Here is an 18,078-nt window from a genome sequence, read left to right as displayed (position 1 = left end):
ATACAATGTAAATGCTTTGCAGATAGTTGTTACACCATATTATTTAGGCAACAATGGCAGGCAGAACCCTGTATCTATTTAATACATTTTTTTATGAAGGATTTTCAGTCCAAAGTTGATAGGAGCCACAGACACAGAGCCTGTAGATACTGGGGGCTGACAGCCAGATGGCAGGATTCTGGTGCTAGTTTGCGCGTTCCGGCCAACTAGAGGGCACTTGGGGAAGGCACAGGCCTGAGGGATTTCCAGATCCTCCTCCCGGTGTTCTAGTGACTTCTCTGGGGACAGGTGGTGGGTTTGCATATGATGTGCACACGTGGGGCATGGATGTGGCTGAGTAGAGTGCACCATGCCTGCGAACCCACCTCAGTCTGCTTGCAGAGCACGCCAAGGAGTCCCTGGCCCTGACCACACCCAGCCTGCAAGGGAGGCCACATGCTAGCATTGGAGGCCTCCTAGGATAAGTGTGGGGCACACAGGTCAAGGAGGACAGCCCCTCTCCCCTTGAGGCCTTCATTCCCATGGAGCCTTGGTCCGGCGGGGAAGGAAGGAGGGAGCCTGCCACCGTGGCCTGTCCGTCATGCCTTCTGATGGGAATTGGCGGGGTGCTGCCTGCCCACAGCGGGTGCTTGGCTTCGGTCTCCCACTCACTTGGCCTCAGCTCTAGGAAGGTCCATGGTGGGAGCCTGATGCTGGCTGCTCAGAAGTCTTCACATCCAGGACCTGGGGCACTGCTGGTTCTGGACACTAGGATGAGTGGGCTGGGGCTGGGGCGTGTGGGCATGAGGCAGCTCCCCAGTTCCCCTCCCAGCCTGAGCCTTCGTGTGGGACTCACACATGTGGGTTGTAGGTTGGTGGGGAAGAAGTGATGGCTGAGGGCACAGGAAGAGCAGGAGCAGGCATGCAAGCCCATGCCAGCCCCTGGGACGCCTGTGGGGCGGGGACTGGAACTGGAGGCTGAGCTGTACTTCTGCCTGGTCACTGATTGCTGCCTGTGTCTGCGGGCTTGTGTGGCTCAGTCATGGTTCCTGGACATTTACACATGGCAGTCCTAATGACAGCCATAATCACCCCACTCTGCAAAACAATAAAAAAATAAAAAAATAAAGAAAGAAACAGCTTCTTAGGGGTTCTCTGCTGTGCTCCAGGTCAGCCAGATAAATAGCAGAGCAGAGATTTGAACCTGGGACTCCCGGGAGCTGCTTCACCATTGCTGTGTCCTTCTCCTGACTGGCTGAGCAAGTCACTTCTGTGAGTTGCTCAGAGAAAAAACTCAGGAATTAGTTACAGGAGGGACGGCACATCTCATGCTGACAACAGGGATCATACTGTTAGCGATGCAGAATATGTCTCATGAAATGAACAAAATACAGCTGTATTCGTGTGACTTCAGTTTTACAAAGTAACACAAATGCACACATGCACACACATGTACATGTGGTAGGAAGCTTGTTAACATGATGATTATATATATTTGGCTAATAGAAATGTAAATACTTTAGGTTTCTTTGTAGAGGGTACTTAAATTTTTTTACAATGAATTGTTTTTTTATTTTTAAAAGAGTTATTAAAAACAAAACCTGGGTGTGGCCATTGGGACACTATGTACAGGACATAGGTGTCTCCAGGAGAGGGTAAGCTCCCTGCCCTTGGGGGCAGAGGCTGAGAGTCTGTCCTGTGGATCTGGTCAGGGGAGTGCCTTGGACCGGGTCCTTTGGTGAACTGTATGAGGCTTTTTCTATAGGTTCCCATGTCTGGGAGCGGAAGGATGATTCTGAGCAGGGCTTCTCAAGCTTGACCACCCCTCAGCCACAGCCAGGAGCCTATTCACATGCAGGTCCTAGCTCAGGAGGTCTGGGTGGGGCTGAGACTGTATTCTAACAGGCTCCAGGGTGGTGGCTGCTGCTGGTTGGAGGCCCTGCAGCACCTTGAGCTGGAGGAAGACTCAGAGTACCCCCCCCCACTAGTGCCCAGGTGCTATAGGAACAGCAAGATTGCAGTGGTAATTGGAAAACTACACAGAATGTTAGGACCAGTAGTTTGAATCAGGGTCCCCTGAGCCAGATGACCCCACCTCCACCCCTACACTTTGGCTTCATGGAAAGAGCTCAGGGTAGGGATCCAGCAGTTCATAGTTTGAAGCCCTGCTTTGAAGCTTGTTAGCTGCATGTCCCTGGGCAAGCCATTTCACCTCTCTTGGCCTCAAGTTTCCCTACCTGTAAAGTAGAGGTGAGAATGGTTGCTCAGTTCAGCCATGGTGGGGTGAAATGGGATGCAGTATGTTAGAAATCTAATGCAGAACCTGGCTCCTGGTGAATGTTTGTGCCCCCTTAACATGCACTCCTTCCCCTGCAGGTGGATGAGATTTACCACGATGAGTCCCTGGGTGCCCACATGAACATCGCCCTTGTCCGCTTGATCATGGTCGGCTACCGGCAGGTGAGTCCCAGCTGAGCAGGAAAGGTTGGGAGGAAGAAGGGCTGTGCAGCCACAGTGTGAGACCAGCTAGGATGTGCCCAGAGGGACAAGTGTCCAGGAGACCTCAACTCCGAAATCAGAGCCCTGAGCCCATTAGATTCGAAGCTCAGAGTGGAGGCCTTTGAAGTGGAAAGCAGGAACTCATGGGCTCTTTGGTGGAGGAAGCTGACAGTGTTATGTCCTCACAGAGAGTGCCGCTCTTCCCTGAGGAATCAATAGGGAAATGGGCCTCCAGGGCAGGGGCAGTGACCGAGACAAGTCATGTCATTTTGAGCCTGGAGACCTCAGACTCTACAGCCTTAGAAGGGTTCACCTGTTCTCCCTAAATCGGGGGTGACAGCCCAGCTTGCATCTAAGTTGTGAAGATTTGATGGACAGTGAATGTGAAGTGTGGGAAAGCACCCAGAGCAGTGCCTGCCTTGCAGATCAATTGAGGGATTGAAAGTACAGTAGCATGTGTCCGAGGCAGTGTCCAAAGCAGGAAAGACTGTGTGGGCGGGCACTGCAGTTCCCTGGGCCCGCGGGCGGGAGCTCAGCTGCCACAGTACCTGGAGCTCCGACCTTTCCCACTTGTCACTCCCGGTCTTGCAGTCCCTGAGCCTCATTGAACGCGGGAACCCTGCCCGAAGCCTGGAGCAGGTGTGTCGCTGGGCACACTCCCAGCAGCGCCAAGACCCCGGCCATGCTGAGCACCATGACCACGTTGTCTTCCTCACACGGCAGAACTTTGGGCCCTCAGGTATGCAAGGTACTGTATTTGCTGTGGCCAGGTGTGTGCAGCCTGCAGGGCAGAGCTAGGGATTCAGGCTGGGCCTGGAGAAGGATGGGTTCTCTTGGGGGGTTGGAAGGCTCAGGACCTGTGTGAATAAGTGAGTGAGCTTTGGAATGGTTTCTTGGAGACCATGGCAAGTGAAAGGTGCCTCCTGTCTTGGTCCAGCTTGCAGGTGGCTATGAGTAGGTTTGGGGTCCTCCCGTGCTCAATGTCCCAGCGACTCAGAGACCAGCTCCTTGAAGACCCCTCCACAGGGAACCTCAAGATACTGTTTCCCACACCATGTCCTATGTCCTCTGCAGACCGTAGGTACTTGACAGTGGTTGTGTGGGCTGCAGAAAAGTTCATGCTCTGTTCGATGCCTTAATAGGCCAGCTCAGGGACCCAAGATCATCCGTTCAACACCTGGATCTCCCATAATCTTTGCCGTCCTCCATGCCATGCTGATCAGAGGGTTGAGGAGAGCATGAAGTGTCCATGACAGAGTATAGGCAGCTGTAAGCATCTGTAAATCAGCAGCTCCCCTCCCCCAGTTTTTCACACAGGGAAGCTGAAACACAGAATGGTGAATGCTTGCCTGTGCCGCACCGCAGGCAGGCCTCAGACCAGACTGGCTCTCCAGACACCACTTTGAGGGCTATTTTTTCACATTTAGTGCTAGAAATCAGTCAGCCCTACCCACCCAAACGGCTTCTTGTCTGAACCAATGAAGCTCCAAATGGGGTTTGCAGACACACACACAGGCACACACACGTATACACAGAGACATGTGCACACACTACACATGTACACTGCATGCGCAGGTACAGGCATGCACAGGTACCCCGCAGGCACCTGGACACACATAGAGATACAAATGGACACACGCTTATGCATGTAGGACATGGCACGAACAGCAAATCCTAGGCCTCCACGAAAGGAGTACCCCAACCTCTAAACACTGTAGCCTCACTGTGCCCCCCAAACCATGTGAAAGGCATGACCACTTAGTAATGCTATGCAACAGGGCAGACTTGCTCTAATTGACTGTAGGTCCAGGCAGGGAACGCTTCCCATTGGCACCCCTCCTCGAGCTCTTCCCCAGCTCAGCCTGCCCTCCCAGTCTGTACCTGAGTCAGGTGTGTGACATTGGCTGTGCTGGGGATCGAACCCCCGACCTCAAGCGCTGTAAGCCTGCAATCCACCACAGAGCTACAGCCCAGCCCTGGCTGGTTTGAGGAGCAGGCCCTGAGTTGGCTGTGGCCAGTGCCTCTCTGTGCCGGCCTTGCTGCCCTGCCGCAGTGTCTGTGGCCATCTACACCTTTACCGGTGTCCCTACCTCTGGAGAGTCACTGCAGCTGTCCTCAAGGCCTATCTCTGTCACCCCATAAGTCATTCCCTGTGCCCCTGGATCCCACAGGCCGAAACCATGTCCTTACGCCACCTGCAGGTCACCCCTGCCCCCACCTTGCTCTCTGAGCTCTGGCCACTCAGGCCCACCTCTAATCCAATCACCTGATCTCCCTGCCAAACTGGACCTTCCTTAATGCCATGTGGGGTCAGAGCATGAGTCTGATTCATCTCAGTTTTCTCCATGGTATCCAGAGAAATTTTTTCCTCTTCCCTCCCCCGCCCTTTTTTTGAGATAGTGCCTCTTTATGTTGTCCAAACTGGTGTCAAACTCCCCAGTCAAACAATCTTCTTGCCTCAGTCTCCTGAGAAGCTGGGGCTAGAGGTGCATGCCACTGTGTCTGGCTCCCCATAGTAGTCAACTTAGTGCACCCCCGCCTCCACATAGAAAGCATTCCAAGCTTGTTTGTTGACTGACTGTAGAACAAGAGGAAGATGGTGTGGAAAGTGAGTGTGTGTGCGCAGGTTTGTATCCTGCCCAGAAACTCCACCACTTGTTCGGAGAAGTAGCCAATAGAGTGTGGGAAGCTATAGGCCATGAGGGAAGCCACCAAACCCTAGGACACTGGGGTGGTTAGGACCAGGGTTGCTGTGCATGGGTGGGACTTTGTGAGTGTCATTCTTCTCTAGGGCTTCCAGCACTGACCAGGTCAGGATGTCCCTGCAGCGGCTGGCTGGGCTCAGACCTCAGTATGTCCCACCTGACCTGCCTGTGGCCTCTCTCCCTCTCTCCTTGGCAGGGTATGCGCCTGTCACTGGCATGTGCCACCCCCTGAGAAGTTGTGCCCTCAACCATGAGGATGGCTTCTCCTCGGCTTTTGTGGTGGCCCACGAGACCGGCCACGTGTAAGTGGCATTAGGAGGGTGGGCAGGGCTGGTGGCTCTGTGGCCATGGGCTATGCTGTGAGCTCCGAGAAGTCCTGGGGGTGAAAGGTGTTGTCCAGATCTGGCTCTGGTTCCAGTGTCTCAGGAGAAGCCAGAAGAGCTGGCTGCCTCTGAGGCCTGGTGTCACAGATCTGCGGGTTGACAGAAACCCTGCCCTGCAGGGAAGGGGGCCGAGGAGCCCAGTTCTAGGCCTGCTCTATGTGGCCTTGAAGACCAGATGTGTCCCTGGCTTTGGGGAGGTCAGTGACCGCGTCCTTGTCATAGGCGGGGCCTGCTGTCCGGGTGGTCTTCATCCCTGACTTCCCTCTTCCCCATGCTGACCCTTCTGAGACCCCGTCCAGCTCACCCCAGTGCTCTGCATGCGGAGGAGCTGGCCCCAGCCCATGGTAAACAGGCTCACTCAGAGCCCAGGCAGTGGGCCAGGCGAGGCTGGTGGGCAGGCTCTGCGGCTAGGAGGTCGTTCACAGCACAGTCATCCATTCGTTCAGCTGTAGTTCTCGAGCACCTACCGTTCACCACACCCTACTCTAGGAATGGTGCCGTGGCGGAGATCAGGAAGGCCCTGCCTATACAGGGGTGGAGCTGAGGGACATCAAACGAGCAGTGGTGGCTCCTCTCCCTGCACCTCAGTTTCCTCCTGGGATTTCCCAGGGAAATCTCTCAGTCTTCTCCCTGCTGTGTGAACTGCTGGCCCCATATATTCTGGAGCCAGAATCTGCAGAACAGGGTTGTCCACTCTTCATGGAGCAGAGGCCCCTTCCTGCAGAGAGAGAAGCTCAGGCTCAGATGTCCCTGTGTGTCTGTCTAGGGTGCAGCCACCTGGGAGTAGTTAAGAAATGGGACCATTGGGCTTTGGCATTACATATGAGATGTAAGAGCACAGTTTTGAATTTAAGCCATCACGGGAGTTATTGCCGGCCACGTGCACAGCTCTCTGCCGAGTGCTCTGGGTCTGGCACACAGGGGCGCTCCATGGAAGAGGCTGAATCTGATTTCCTGATTTGGGTAGGAAGTATGATCTCCTGCTTCAGATCTGCCTGACTGCCTTCCCAGGGCAGACTCCCAGAATAACTCGGGGCTCCTCTCTGTCCCTCACCCCATCCCGCTTCCAGGCTTGGCATGGAACACGACGGGCAGGGGAATGGCTGTGCGGATGAGACCAGCCTGGGCAGTGTCATGGCGCCCCTGGTGCAGGCTGCCTTCCACCGCTTCCACTGGTCCCGCTGTAGCAAGCTGGAGCTCAGCCGCTACCTCCCGTAAGTCACTTCCGCCCTTGGCCAGGGACCCGGGAGCAAGTGGCCTGCCACTCCAAACAGGTGGCCCAGCTGGCTGTCACCCTGCAGTCATCACTCCTCCTGGCTTGACTCATATGGCTCTTCCAGCCCCCGGTCCCACCACCTAGCCTAAAACACCCATTACATCACAGGTGGGTTAGTCCCCATGTGCCCAAGTGGTCATGTGCATAGAACTCCTGCTTACACCCCAGATCTCCTGGCCCCATCCAAGAAACCCTTGAGAATCTGCTGGGGGTTGGGTCTGGGCAGCTGCATTCATCCAGCACTGCCGGTGATACTCATGCCAATGGGTAGTAGTCACCCAGTAGGCTGGGGCAGGGGCGTCTCCGTCTCCCCTGGGCCCCAGAGAAGGGGCATGTCAAGAAGAGCCTGCTGGGTGCAGCACAAGTGTTAGACTCAGGAGCTTGAGGACTAGGAGTGGGCAGAGTGGATCTGGGTGGGCCAGGTGGAAGAGGGATGGAGTCACTGGCCTTCCCACGCTGCCAGCTGGGGCAGCCTGCCCAGCCTACCCTGCTGCATCAGTTGGCTTTGCCTCTTCCCTTGTAGTAGAATGAGTCCTGAGCTTGTCTGGAATCAACTCTTAGTCTTAGCTAAGAGTGTTTCCTTTTAAGATGGGTAAAACTGACATGTAAACAGTCTATAAACTGAGCTGCTAACCCCGGTTAGTCCCTGGCCCCTGGCTGCAAATGGAGTCCTCCCAGTCACTGGTGGAAGCCAAGTCCTGAGTGAGGGGAACGTGGGGCAGCTTTCCTGGAAGAAACCCCCCTACTCAGGGCAGTGGATGCAGGTTCCTTGCTCATCAAAAGCCCCAATCCCTGGGGAGAAAGTACCTGCAACTCCCTGTCGTCAGGCCGGCTCACCTCCTGCCTCCACCGCAGGTCCTACGACTGCCTCCTCGATGACCCCTTTGAGCCCTCCTGGCCCCAGCCCCCGGAGCTGCCTGGGATTGACTACTCAATGGATGAGCAGTGCCGCTTTGACTTCGGCACTGGATACCAGATCTGCTTGGCAGTGAGTACCCTTGGCCTCTGCCAAGCTGGGACCCAAGGTCCCTGTCCTCCTGTGACCTAGGCCAGTCATTCAGGAGACACTTTCCACGTGGCCAGCCAGTGGCCCTGGGCATAGGCCCATAGGCTTGGAGCAGCCACCATAGGGGGTGGGCAGGAAAAACACCTGTGGGGTAGGTGTGTGCAGAGGCTCAAACATGGGTTTATCCTGGAAGAAATGGGATGAGTAACTCAGGGAGCGTGGGCCATCCCAGGCCAGTCCCCTGGGGAGCTTCCCTGAGAGGCATCAGGGTGTCAGACCAGGAGTGGGGCCCAGGGGGGCAGAGTTCCACTCTCAGGGTGTTTGGGAACATTTTGGTCTAACACCCCACTTGTGCATATCACCTCTCTCTGGGGCCTCACTTCCATGTCTCTGTCTCCATGCCTGGGGCCGTGGATGTGAGCATAACTCTGCCCCTGTCCTACAGAACAGGGTGGGGGACCAAGCAGTGGCACTGCGGGGCCAGGCTGAAGCTCAGGGAGGGGACATCTCAGGGGAGGGGGTTCCTGATGGGCCAGGCCTTTATACCCCCACCAAGAGGATGTGCCCCCCCCTTTCCTCCATGGAAGCCTGTTTGGTATGAGACTCTTCTGTGTGTGGTCACCTTCCCTGCTCTCCAAGCCACACTGGGACGTGTGGTCTGACAAAACACTGCCTTGCGGGTGGAAGAACGGGGTGGGGTTTTAGTGCCCAAATGCTGTGTTAGTGGGATGCTTGTCTGGGGTGTGCTGAGAGAGGATGTTAAGGAAACTGGGGCTTTTCTGGAGAGGCTTGTGCATACACTGACCAACCTCTGGTCTCACTGAGTGTCCACATTAGAGGGAGATGGGGGCTTTCAAACTCTTTGGCTCCCCTCTGGTTCCCTGTGCACAGGGATTTGAAGCATCGTGAGCCAGACTTCCCCAGAGCCTCAAACGCTGGTCCCAGCTCATGACAAAGTGGCTTCTGCTGAGCTAGAGAGGGAGGCCCGGAGTGAGAGGACAAAGGGCCTGGAGGCTGTGCTGGCCCCTTCTCAGCGCCCTGATCAGGGAGGAAGGCTCCTGGGGCCGCTGGTATTTGGGCTGGGGTTGAGCTGGTGGACGTGTGGGGTTTTGGCTTTCTCAGAGCCCCAGGCCCCAGCATCTGCCACACCCTCCGCTCTTCCTGTTACTGCCCTTTGCCCCCTGGACAGCTGGTCAGAGCTGGAGATTCCAGCCCGTGACTCCCTCCCCTTGCCAGCAGTTCAGGACCTTTGAGCCTTGCAAGCAGCTGTGGTGCAGCCACCCTGACAACCCATACTTCTGCAAGACCAAGAAGGGGCCCCCGCTGGACGGAACTGAGTGTGAACCAGGCAAGGTACCGGCAGGGTCTGTGGCAGAAGTGTCATCCTGGGATAGGGGGTGTCCATTCCAGCCTGTATGCAGGGCCCCAGGGGCCCCTCTGCCTGTGTGCATGTGAAGGGGGACAGTGCAAAAATACAGGTACAGGCCTGGTGAGAGGTCGATTTGTCCACGACCTCACACTCCTTTCCCTCCCATGCCACAGCCTTTGCCTGTGCAGTCGGCCAAGTTTAGCATGATCTCAGAGCCCATGTGGCAGGAAGGGTGACTCCTGTGTCACACAGGAGAACAGACGTGTTACAGAACTTGTCGCAGCCACACAGGAGAGATGAGCAGACAAGAGACGAAGGGAAGACTGCAGGTGTCCTGCCTGCCCGCCCTGCACCCCCACCTCTGGGCTGTTGTCCCCCACCTCATCCCCCTTTTGCCCTTCAAGTGTTTCTTGGTCTGTTTTCTTCCTGCATAATGGGTCCCAGCACTTTGTTTTCAGGGATCTTGTGCCTGGTCTCTGAGCTGAGCCCTGTCCCTCGCTACTCTGTGGTGACCTTGAGCCATTCTTTGAACTTCTCCAGTCCTGCCAACCCAACATACCAAGTATCCTTCCCACCCCTCGAGTTGGTTGTGAAGTGGCTGGATCACATCAGAGCAAGTGAGAGCTGCGAAGAAACAAGGTGTTAAGAGATCTGTGCAGCCAAGCGTGGTGGTGCACACCGGCAGCCTCAGGACCCTGGGGGTGCCAAGGCAGGACGATTGCAAATTCCAGCCCAGCCTTGGCAACTTAGTGAGATCCTGACTCAAACATTAAAAAGTAAAAAAAGCCTGGGGATAGAGCTCAGTGCAAAGGTCCTGGGTTCAATTGCCAGTACTGCACCAAAAGAAAGGGGAAGAGAGAGAGCAGGAAGTAGGGATTTTGCTCAGCATCAGCTGTGAGCACGGCATGGAGCACTGCTTTGTGCCTCATAGATGGGCGTGGCTTCCTGTGGCCCTGGGCAGCCCAGTGGGCTGCAAACCTTGTAGGCTGTCTTCCAGATCTGTCCACTTCTGACGTTTCCCAGGTATTTTCAGAGTCCCAGGTGCTCCCCAGTCACAGTTTTGCACAAATGGTTAGTCAGTGGTTCTCAGTTGTGGCTGTGTATTCCAGTCTTTGGGGAGTCTAACCCTCCCTCCCCAAACAGGGAGTAACTGCAGATGATCAGAGAGGATCTTTTGGGGGTAATGGAAACGCTCCAAAATTGGATATGGTAAAGGTCGAACAACTCTGTGAATTAATTAATTAATTTATTTATTTATTGGTACTGGGGATCAAAGTTGGGTCCTTGCACTTGCAAGGCAGGTGGCAGAACCACTGAGCTAAATCTCTGGCCCTGTGAATTTATTTTTTTAAAAAAATCATTGATTTGTACAATGTACAAGTGTGGGGAAGCTTTATGGCATCTTATAGCTTGCAAAAGCTCTTGCCTCTAGAGATTTTCACTCCATTGGACTGGGGGAAGTGACGGCATCTGGAGTTTTAACCGTTCCCTGGGGCTCTAAGGTTGAGAACTGCTGTGCTCTTTTCTTTCGAAAATCTCAGAGAAGGGCTGGGTATGTAGCTCAGTGGTGCTGCAGCTGCCTGGCAAGCGCAAGATCCTGAATTTGAACCTCAGTACTGGCAAATCCCAGAGAGCTTTCTATATCGCACCCATGTTACCTTGCAGCAAAAGGGAAGGGAGTTGCCTTTAGTTGAGCCCTCCTTTGAGAACCTGGTCCAGTGCTCAGGCCGTTGTAGAGTTTGTGCCTTTATCTCTTTCAGAGCAGTTCCATTGAACAGGTTAGTAAACAGGCTCAGCAAGGTGAAGTGGGCACACATAGCCAGTAATTGCCAAGCTGGGATTCAGATGCAGGCCTTGCTGACTTGATGTGTACACCAACTCCACTGCAGGGATGGATTCTTGCCTCCTAGGGACACATCTGCTTGTGGCTTCTGGAAGGTGACTTGAGGTACAAAGCCAAGATGAGCTCTATTTAGCTTGGAAATATTGTGTCCTTTATTTCTCCTGGAGTGATGAATGAAATAATTGCACATTTATCATCATCATTAACCTCCTCAAATAACCTCCTCCCTGCCTCTCCAGGGTTGTGTATGCCAGGCATTGAATGCTATGGGTGGGTACAACTCCCCATTGTACCCTTGAGGGGGCTCAGGACGCTGAGCCTCTGGTCCGAGGTTACTCAGCCAATGGCAGGGGTGGGACTCTGTCTGGTGCCAGGCTCTTTCTCTCAGCATCTCTTTCTCCGGGCTCCCTGTGGTGTCCCAGCTGTGCTGTGTGCCTGCTCCAGCAGCCTTTCTGGCAGGTTCCACTGCAGTGGCCCAGAGTGACCTCATGTCCTCTGCTCTACCCCAGTGGTGCTTCAAAGGTCATTGCATCTGGAAGTCGCCGGAGCAGACTTACGGCCAGGATGGAGGCTGGAGCTCCTGGACCAAGTTTGGGTCATGTTCTCGGTCCTGTGGCGGCGGAGTGCGATCCCGTAGTCGGAGCTGTGACAACCCGCCGTGAGTGTGCTTACCTGGGGTGGGCAGGGCAGGGGAGCCATCCCCGGGGTGGAAGGACTTGGAAAGGAAGGCAGTGGGGAGACAGGGTGTGGGAGTGAGTAAATGTCCCCCATATGTCATGCACTGTATGGGTGAGCATCCAAATCCGGGGCGGGTCTGAGCACACAACCTGCGTTTGCTGATGACCAATCAGATCTGTCTTCCTTGGATTCATCTGACTTAGTGACATTCAGATGCTCGTGTGCAGATGCCTAGAACCTGAGTGGGCCCAAGACTGCCAGGTCCCTGGCCCTCCCATGCCCTGATCTTCCAGCTAAACTCCGAGAGAACACTCACTGATCAACGTGTGTTGAACGTGACCCCCGACTTTATCTTCTACTCATGGGGCAAAAACTTCCTTCAGTTTTCTTAACTGACCTCTAACATCCAATCCCCTCAGTCTCCACACGAATGTCAGCATTCTGGGGTGAGGCCTATTGTTCCCTCTCATCCCTTCTATAGGACCCCCTGCCCCAGTCCTATGGCTTTGGAACTTGTGAGCCCCAGCTGGCCACGGTCCCATCGCCTGAGCTGAAGGAGCTCGCTTAGGGTGGCGGACTGGCCGAGATTGCCCTCATGTCAGCTGGCCCTAGGGGCCTCTGCACCGACAGGGCCTGCTCGGTCCCTCCTGTAGTGCGATGAATGACTACTGGAGCAGCTGCACTGGCCAGCTGCAAATAGGAGCCAAATAGTCTCCTTGTAATTTTCATTTGTTGAAGAAACAAAAGGCAAGGTGGTAGGAATCTATAGCAGCACCTACCTTGCAGTCAGGATCGACAGTTATGCCCTTGATCGAAGCTGTGATTGAGCTTCCCTGTAATAATAACTTTTATTTTATGAAGCTTACATGTCCAGCACAGGTGGAGCACATAATGACAGCTGCTGTTATAATTGTTGGTTTTATAAGGTGTGAGGAGTACTTTGTCAGAGCCGGGAAGGATGCTAATTTTAAGCATTTAGGTGCATAAACCTATGTGATTCTCACAGCATCTGTGGGCAACAGCTATTATTAACCTTGGAAACTTCATTTCGATTAGCACTTACTTATACTTGGAGTCTCACCCAGGGCTCTTGGCTTAACAGAGAAAAGAGTATGGATTGCTTTACAACGCGCTTTCTTATCACTCTTCACATCCCTCCTTCTGATTCCAAATCCAAGTCTCTTTACCACTTCTTAGTTTATTATGATATTGGAAGGGAATGGATAAAAAAAGGAGTAGTTGATTCGTTTATCAAGTGCCTACTGCATGCCAGACTCTGTAACAGTTGAAGGAATAATAAGTTAGAAGGATTTCCAGCCCTGTTGGAGAGCATTGGCCATTCCCCATGTCTGTCTGTCCCCCAAAATGCAGGGGAAGAAGTGGTGTTGACCTGAAGGTGGAAGAGTCAGGGAGGAGAGGTCCTGGAGGCTCTGAACTTAGCAGCCACACTGCAGGTCCCTCTCTAGCTCATGAGTTGGTGGAGCCCTTGTGATGCTGCCCCTGGCAGCCTGCCCAGCCTTGAACCTTCCCAGCCAACTAGGTCACCAGGTCTCTCTGTGCCAACCCAGCCCAGCCTATGGAGGCCGCCCATGCTCAGGACCCTTGTTTGAGTACCAGATCTGCAATAGCAAGGACTGTCCTGGGCCTTATGAGGACTTCCGGGCCCAGCAGTGTGCCAAGCGCAACTCCTACTACATCCACCAGAATGCCAAGCACAGCTGGGTCCCCTATGAGCCGGATGACGGTGAGTACCTCCCCACCCCTGGTGTCTTGGGCACTCATTGGGGCCATGTGAGCCCACCCTCCTCTGCTTCCACCAGTGAAAGTGAAGGGATATCAAGGCATCAAAGAGGATGCTCTCTGGCTCAGGTTTAGAATGCCAGAATCCTCAAGCTGAAAGGGACCTCGGGGGCCTGTCACTGCAGACTGCTCTGGGCACCCTTGCTGGGAGTGTTCTTCCTTCTGCTTGGACTCCTCCCATTCTGTGGTAGTCTGCCTAGGTGTGCTGGTCAGACCTGCCTGTATTGGAACACCTAGGCCCAGGTCCCACTGGGAATCTGGTTCTGGTGCAGAAGATCCAAGGCCATTTTGGATGTTGTAGCTCCAGCCTGGAGTCCTGTGTGTTGGAGGCAAGAGGTCATCAGGTGTCCTGTGAGATTTGGGACGAGGAGCAGGAATAGCTAAGTTTCTTAGGAATGGGCTATAGCAGAGGCTCACTATGGAAGCCTTCTGGGCGCATCAGAACCTGAACAAGCAGCCATTGTGTGCAGAGGGCAGCAGGGAGACCCCGGAAGCAGCTGGATTTTGGGCTTTTCCCAGAACTTGTAGACAAATCCCAGGAAATCAGCTAAGCTGCAGCCTTGCTTCTAAGAAGCACAGTGACTGTTTACATGTTCTCTGGAGCCTCCCTTTTAGGACATCAGCAGCCAGGATAGGAGAATATTTCACTGTCAGACAGGGAGGGACCTTTTCCCCCTGCCCTGCTGCAACTCCATTCACAGCTCACATCCAGGCCAGCATTTGGCCTGACTTTCTCATCACAAACTGATGTGTGTGAACATGTTCAGATGCACCAAAGCTGTGATGCATGTGCCCGGTAACAAGGGGTAGAGGTCTGCCACTCAAGCTGGACTACCCAGGTTGGAATCCTGCCAAACTGCTCACTGTGTGGGCCACAAGCAAGTTCTTTAACTTTCTGTCCTCAGTTTCCTCCTCTGTCATGCTAGAACCTGCCTCGTTAAGGTGGTTGCATGAACTAATTCATGAGAAGCATTTAGAGTTGTATATCAAGGGTGTGTGAAGGCTTTGCAAATAGCCAGTACACGGTAAGCACTAAGCATTGGCTTACATTCTTACTATTTTGTCACTTGATTTTTCTCAGTAACCAAGTGATGTGGCATTTTACCCCTCAGAGTGTTTGGCCCAGGTCACACACCTAGTCAGTGAGTGCCTCGGCAGGGATCTTGAGTCTTCACTCCACAAAGAGGGCACCCACCCTGTCCCAGGCCAACCCCGGCGTCTTAGCTGGGCTGTGCACTGGTGTCATCCTGTGCCACCTGCTCTCTACCAGCCCAGCTGAGGCTCGGTGTGGTCCCTCTGCCCACAGACACCCAGAAGTGTGAGCTGATCTGCCAGTCGGTGGACACAGGTGAGGTGGTGTACATGAACCAGGTGGTCCACGACGGGACGCGCTGCAGCTATCGCGATCCATACAGCGTCTGTGCCCGCGGCGAGTGTGTGGTGGGTGCCATCCGGGGGACGCTCCGCGGTGCTGTTCTCATGCTCCATAGGAGATAGTGTGGCCTCATATACTGAACTCAGGAAGCCCCTGGATCCCAGTACAGCCCTGGGGTGCTGGAAAGGGCTCAGTGCCCAGCCCCATATCCGGGAGAGGAGATGGCAGGAATGAACAGGCCAGGTTGAGGTCACATGGTCAATTTGGGGGAGGGCCTTGTCTTGGGCGGGCTTTGGGCCAGGGATCCACTCCAGCCAGGGGCTAGGGACTAGGAAGGGAACCAGGGGTTGCTAGCCTGGGCGGTATGCTCCTTCCATTCACCTCACCTCTGCCTCAGCCCATGGGCTGTGACAAGGAGGTGGGGTCCATGAAGGCAGATGACAAGTGTGGAGTCTGTGGCGGTGACAACTCCCACTGCAGGACCGTGAAGGGGACGCTGGGCAAAGCCTCCAAGCAGGCAGGTGAGTGGGCTGGGGCTGGGTGACCCTTGTATAGCCTCCCCCCTTGATCCAGGCCATAGTCCTGGCAGGGTGGAGGGACCCTGGAGCCTGTCTCATTGTAGGGTTGGTGACTCTGAGAAAGGCCTTGAATCAAGGCAGCCATGTGGGATCCTCATGGCCCATTTATCTAAATCCTGACAGTAGTTCAAGTGTGAGAAGAAAGAGGGAGAGAGAACTCAAAGGAGCAAGGAGGGGAAAGAGCAGAAGTGAGAGAAGAAGTCAGGAAGGTGGGGAATCATAGCAACACATACGTGTGCGTGCCATGGCCCTGGCAGGGTCCTATCTGCAGTTTACAGGCTAGGGAACAGGACTGGCGAGGGTCTGTGCCTGATGAGATGTTCCTGGGTCCTCAGTGGGGTGGGGTGTTGGGCAGGGGCCCCCTGCTCAGGACATTCCCTGCTGTCCTGTGTCCTCCTTTGGCAGCAGCTCTCAAACTGGTGCAGATACCAGAGGGTGCCAGACACATCCAGATCGAGACGCTGGAAAAGGCCCCCCACCGCCTTGGTGAGTGTGGGTCCCTGAGGTTTGGGGTACTGGGACAGCCCTGGGCAGGGTTCCAGTACAGATGGCGCTCCGTGGGCTTGAATCATGGAGAGAGGACCCTTCTTATTTTAAAATTTGTGCTGTATGGGTGATTCTTATTTCAGGAGGTCTACAAGGAGATCTAGTGAACAGCCCCCCATCTCTGTCCCTCAGGGGCAGTTCCTTCCCCACAGGCAACCACTGTTCAGATTTCTTATATACACATAGATGCCTTTTAAAGGAAAATCATCGTTACAGAGTATATGTGTCAGTTGTTGCTGTACAACTTACTACCGCTGCGTGTAAAGTCTTAAAATAATTAGGCTGAGGATTTAGCTCGGTGGTTCCGCCACCTGCTTCATAAGCATAGGGTTCCAAGTTTGATCCCTGGTCCCACCCCCCCCAAAAAAAAAAAGCTAGTTTTGAGCTGTCTGGGTGGACCCATGCCGCTCTTATCAGCTGTTGGTCTTTTGGAAGCTGGCTGGCCCAGTATGCATGGGGTTAGTACTGGCTGTCAGCTCAGGTCATTAGGGTGACACAGCCGTGTCTCCAATGGGCTAACCAGGGGTTATTCACCTAGTGTCTGTCATGTGGTCCTCAGCAGGAGCACAAGAGTATAAGCACTTCTCAAGTCTTTGCTTGCATCCATTTCTAGTGTCCATTTGACCCACATCTAGTGTTCATGGCCAAGCCACTGTGGGAGGCTGAGGCTGGAAGATTCCAAGTTCAAGCCCAGCCTGGGAAACTTAGCAAGACCCTGTTCTCAAGAAAAAAAAGAAGAAGAAGAAGAAGAAGAAAAAAAAAGACTAGGGTTGTAGCCAGTGGGAAAGCCCTGAGTTCAATCCTCTGCTCTGAAATACACACACACACACACACACACACACACACACACGTGCGCGCGCACGCACACCCTTGTAAAACTCCAGTCTGTTGATGGAAGAAATGGTAAAGTCACCATGCAAGGAGCATTGCTGCATTGCAGTTAGGAGTGGGAGGAATTGAGGACTATTTCTGCAGTCCACCACCCATTTTAATGCTACTTAAACTTAGAGTCACTAATCCACCTTGTATGCTTATAAACAACTATGGGTCCAAGACAGGTTAAAAATTAGAACCCCAAAATGAATTAAATAAAAAATTCCAGGGCCAGAGATTTAGCTCAGTGGTGCCACCGCCTGCCTTGCAAGCCCAAGATCTGGAGTTTGATCTGTGGTACAAAAAAAAAAAAAAAAAAAAAAAAAAAAAAAATTCCAGTTACAAGAATATTAACATGATGTGAAAGATGTTTTATTTTGTTTTTGCTGAAGGCAAATTGGCAGAAGAGGCAAAGCCAGAGACATAAAATAGATTCGTGGGTGCCAGGAGTTAGGGGGAGGAGATGGGGTGGCAGCTAATGGGTATTGGGTTTCTTTCGGGGTGATGCTAATGTTCTAGGATCACACAGTGATGACAGCTGCATGTATAAAACATCACCGAATCACACACTTTAATAGGATGTCCTGTATGTGGTGGGTTTTACCCCAATTACAGACTCTTGAGCATGGTTTGGAGCAGAGCCTGGTGGGCTGTGTGCAGCAGGCTGCTTCTGCAGTAGCTGGGATCTCCCAGAAGGCATGTGGCTGCGCTGTCACCTTGGCACGGTCCCCACTAACCTATTACACCCACCGAGTCACACTGCTCTGGCACCTGCACCATCATAAGCGCTGATACAGAGCACGACATGACTTGGAAATCTCAAATGGAAAAATGCTGACAGTCGTATTTTAGATTATTATCAGTAAGCCTCCCGGAGAATGTGCCTGGCCTGGGTAAGACGTCCGCATTGGTGTCTCTCTTTAGCACAACTTGATTGGCTCCTAACCTGCTCTGGGAGCACTGGGAAGGACATGGTCCACACAGGCAATAGGCACAAGTGCAAACAGGCCTGCCATGAATTTTGGTCCTTGTGCACTCTAATTCGCCTTTGCCGGCCAGGGGCAGAGCCGGCCTGGGACTCTTGTGTCCCATCCTGGTCCTCTGCTATAGTGAGCATGAGTTTGTAAGACATTGGTGCAGATATTTCCTACCCACTATTCCTGCCAGG

General features: G+C 53.7%; 1 protein-coding gene across 1 annotated transcript in view; it reads left to right on the top strand.

Moving 5' to 3' along the window:
- The window catches only part of Adamts14 (ADAM metallopeptidase with thrombospondin type 1 motif 14), a gene marked incomplete at its 5' end in the record, with an annotated part of 72,990 nt that overhangs the window by 40,976 nt on the left and 13,936 nt on the right, over positions 1 to 18,078 (top strand). Inside the window, 11 exons of the mRNA XM_010608041.2 lie at positions 2,356 to 2,439; positions 3,070 to 3,217; positions 5,380 to 5,485; positions 6,637 to 6,780; positions 7,698 to 7,830; positions 9,088 to 9,201; positions 11,570 to 11,718; positions 13,307 to 13,482; positions 14,845 to 14,978; positions 15,311 to 15,434; positions 15,897 to 15,977. Coding sequence (XP_010606343.1) covers positions 2,356 to 2,439; positions 3,070 to 3,217; positions 5,380 to 5,485; positions 6,637 to 6,780; positions 7,698 to 7,830; positions 9,088 to 9,201; positions 11,570 to 11,718; positions 13,307 to 13,482; positions 14,845 to 14,978; positions 15,311 to 15,434; positions 15,897 to 15,977 — 1,393 coding nt within the window. The remainder of the gene's footprint in view (positions 1 to 2,355; positions 2,440 to 3,069; positions 3,218 to 5,379; positions 5,486 to 6,636; positions 6,781 to 7,697; positions 7,831 to 9,087; positions 9,202 to 11,569; positions 11,719 to 13,306; positions 13,483 to 14,844; positions 14,979 to 15,310; positions 15,435 to 15,896; positions 15,978 to 18,078) is intronic.

The sequence above is a fragment of the Fukomys damarensis genome, unplaced genomic scaffold (genome assembly GCF_012274545.1).
Source record: "Fukomys damarensis isolate Sample0158 unplaced genomic scaffold, DMR_v1.0_HiC HiC_scaffold_20, whole genome shotgun sequence".
NCBI lineage: Eukaryota > Metazoa > Chordata > Mammalia > Rodentia > Bathyergidae > Fukomys > Fukomys damarensis.
The sequence above is the reverse complement of the archived record's forward strand: the minus strand, read 5'-3'. Positions and strand labels throughout refer to the sequence as shown.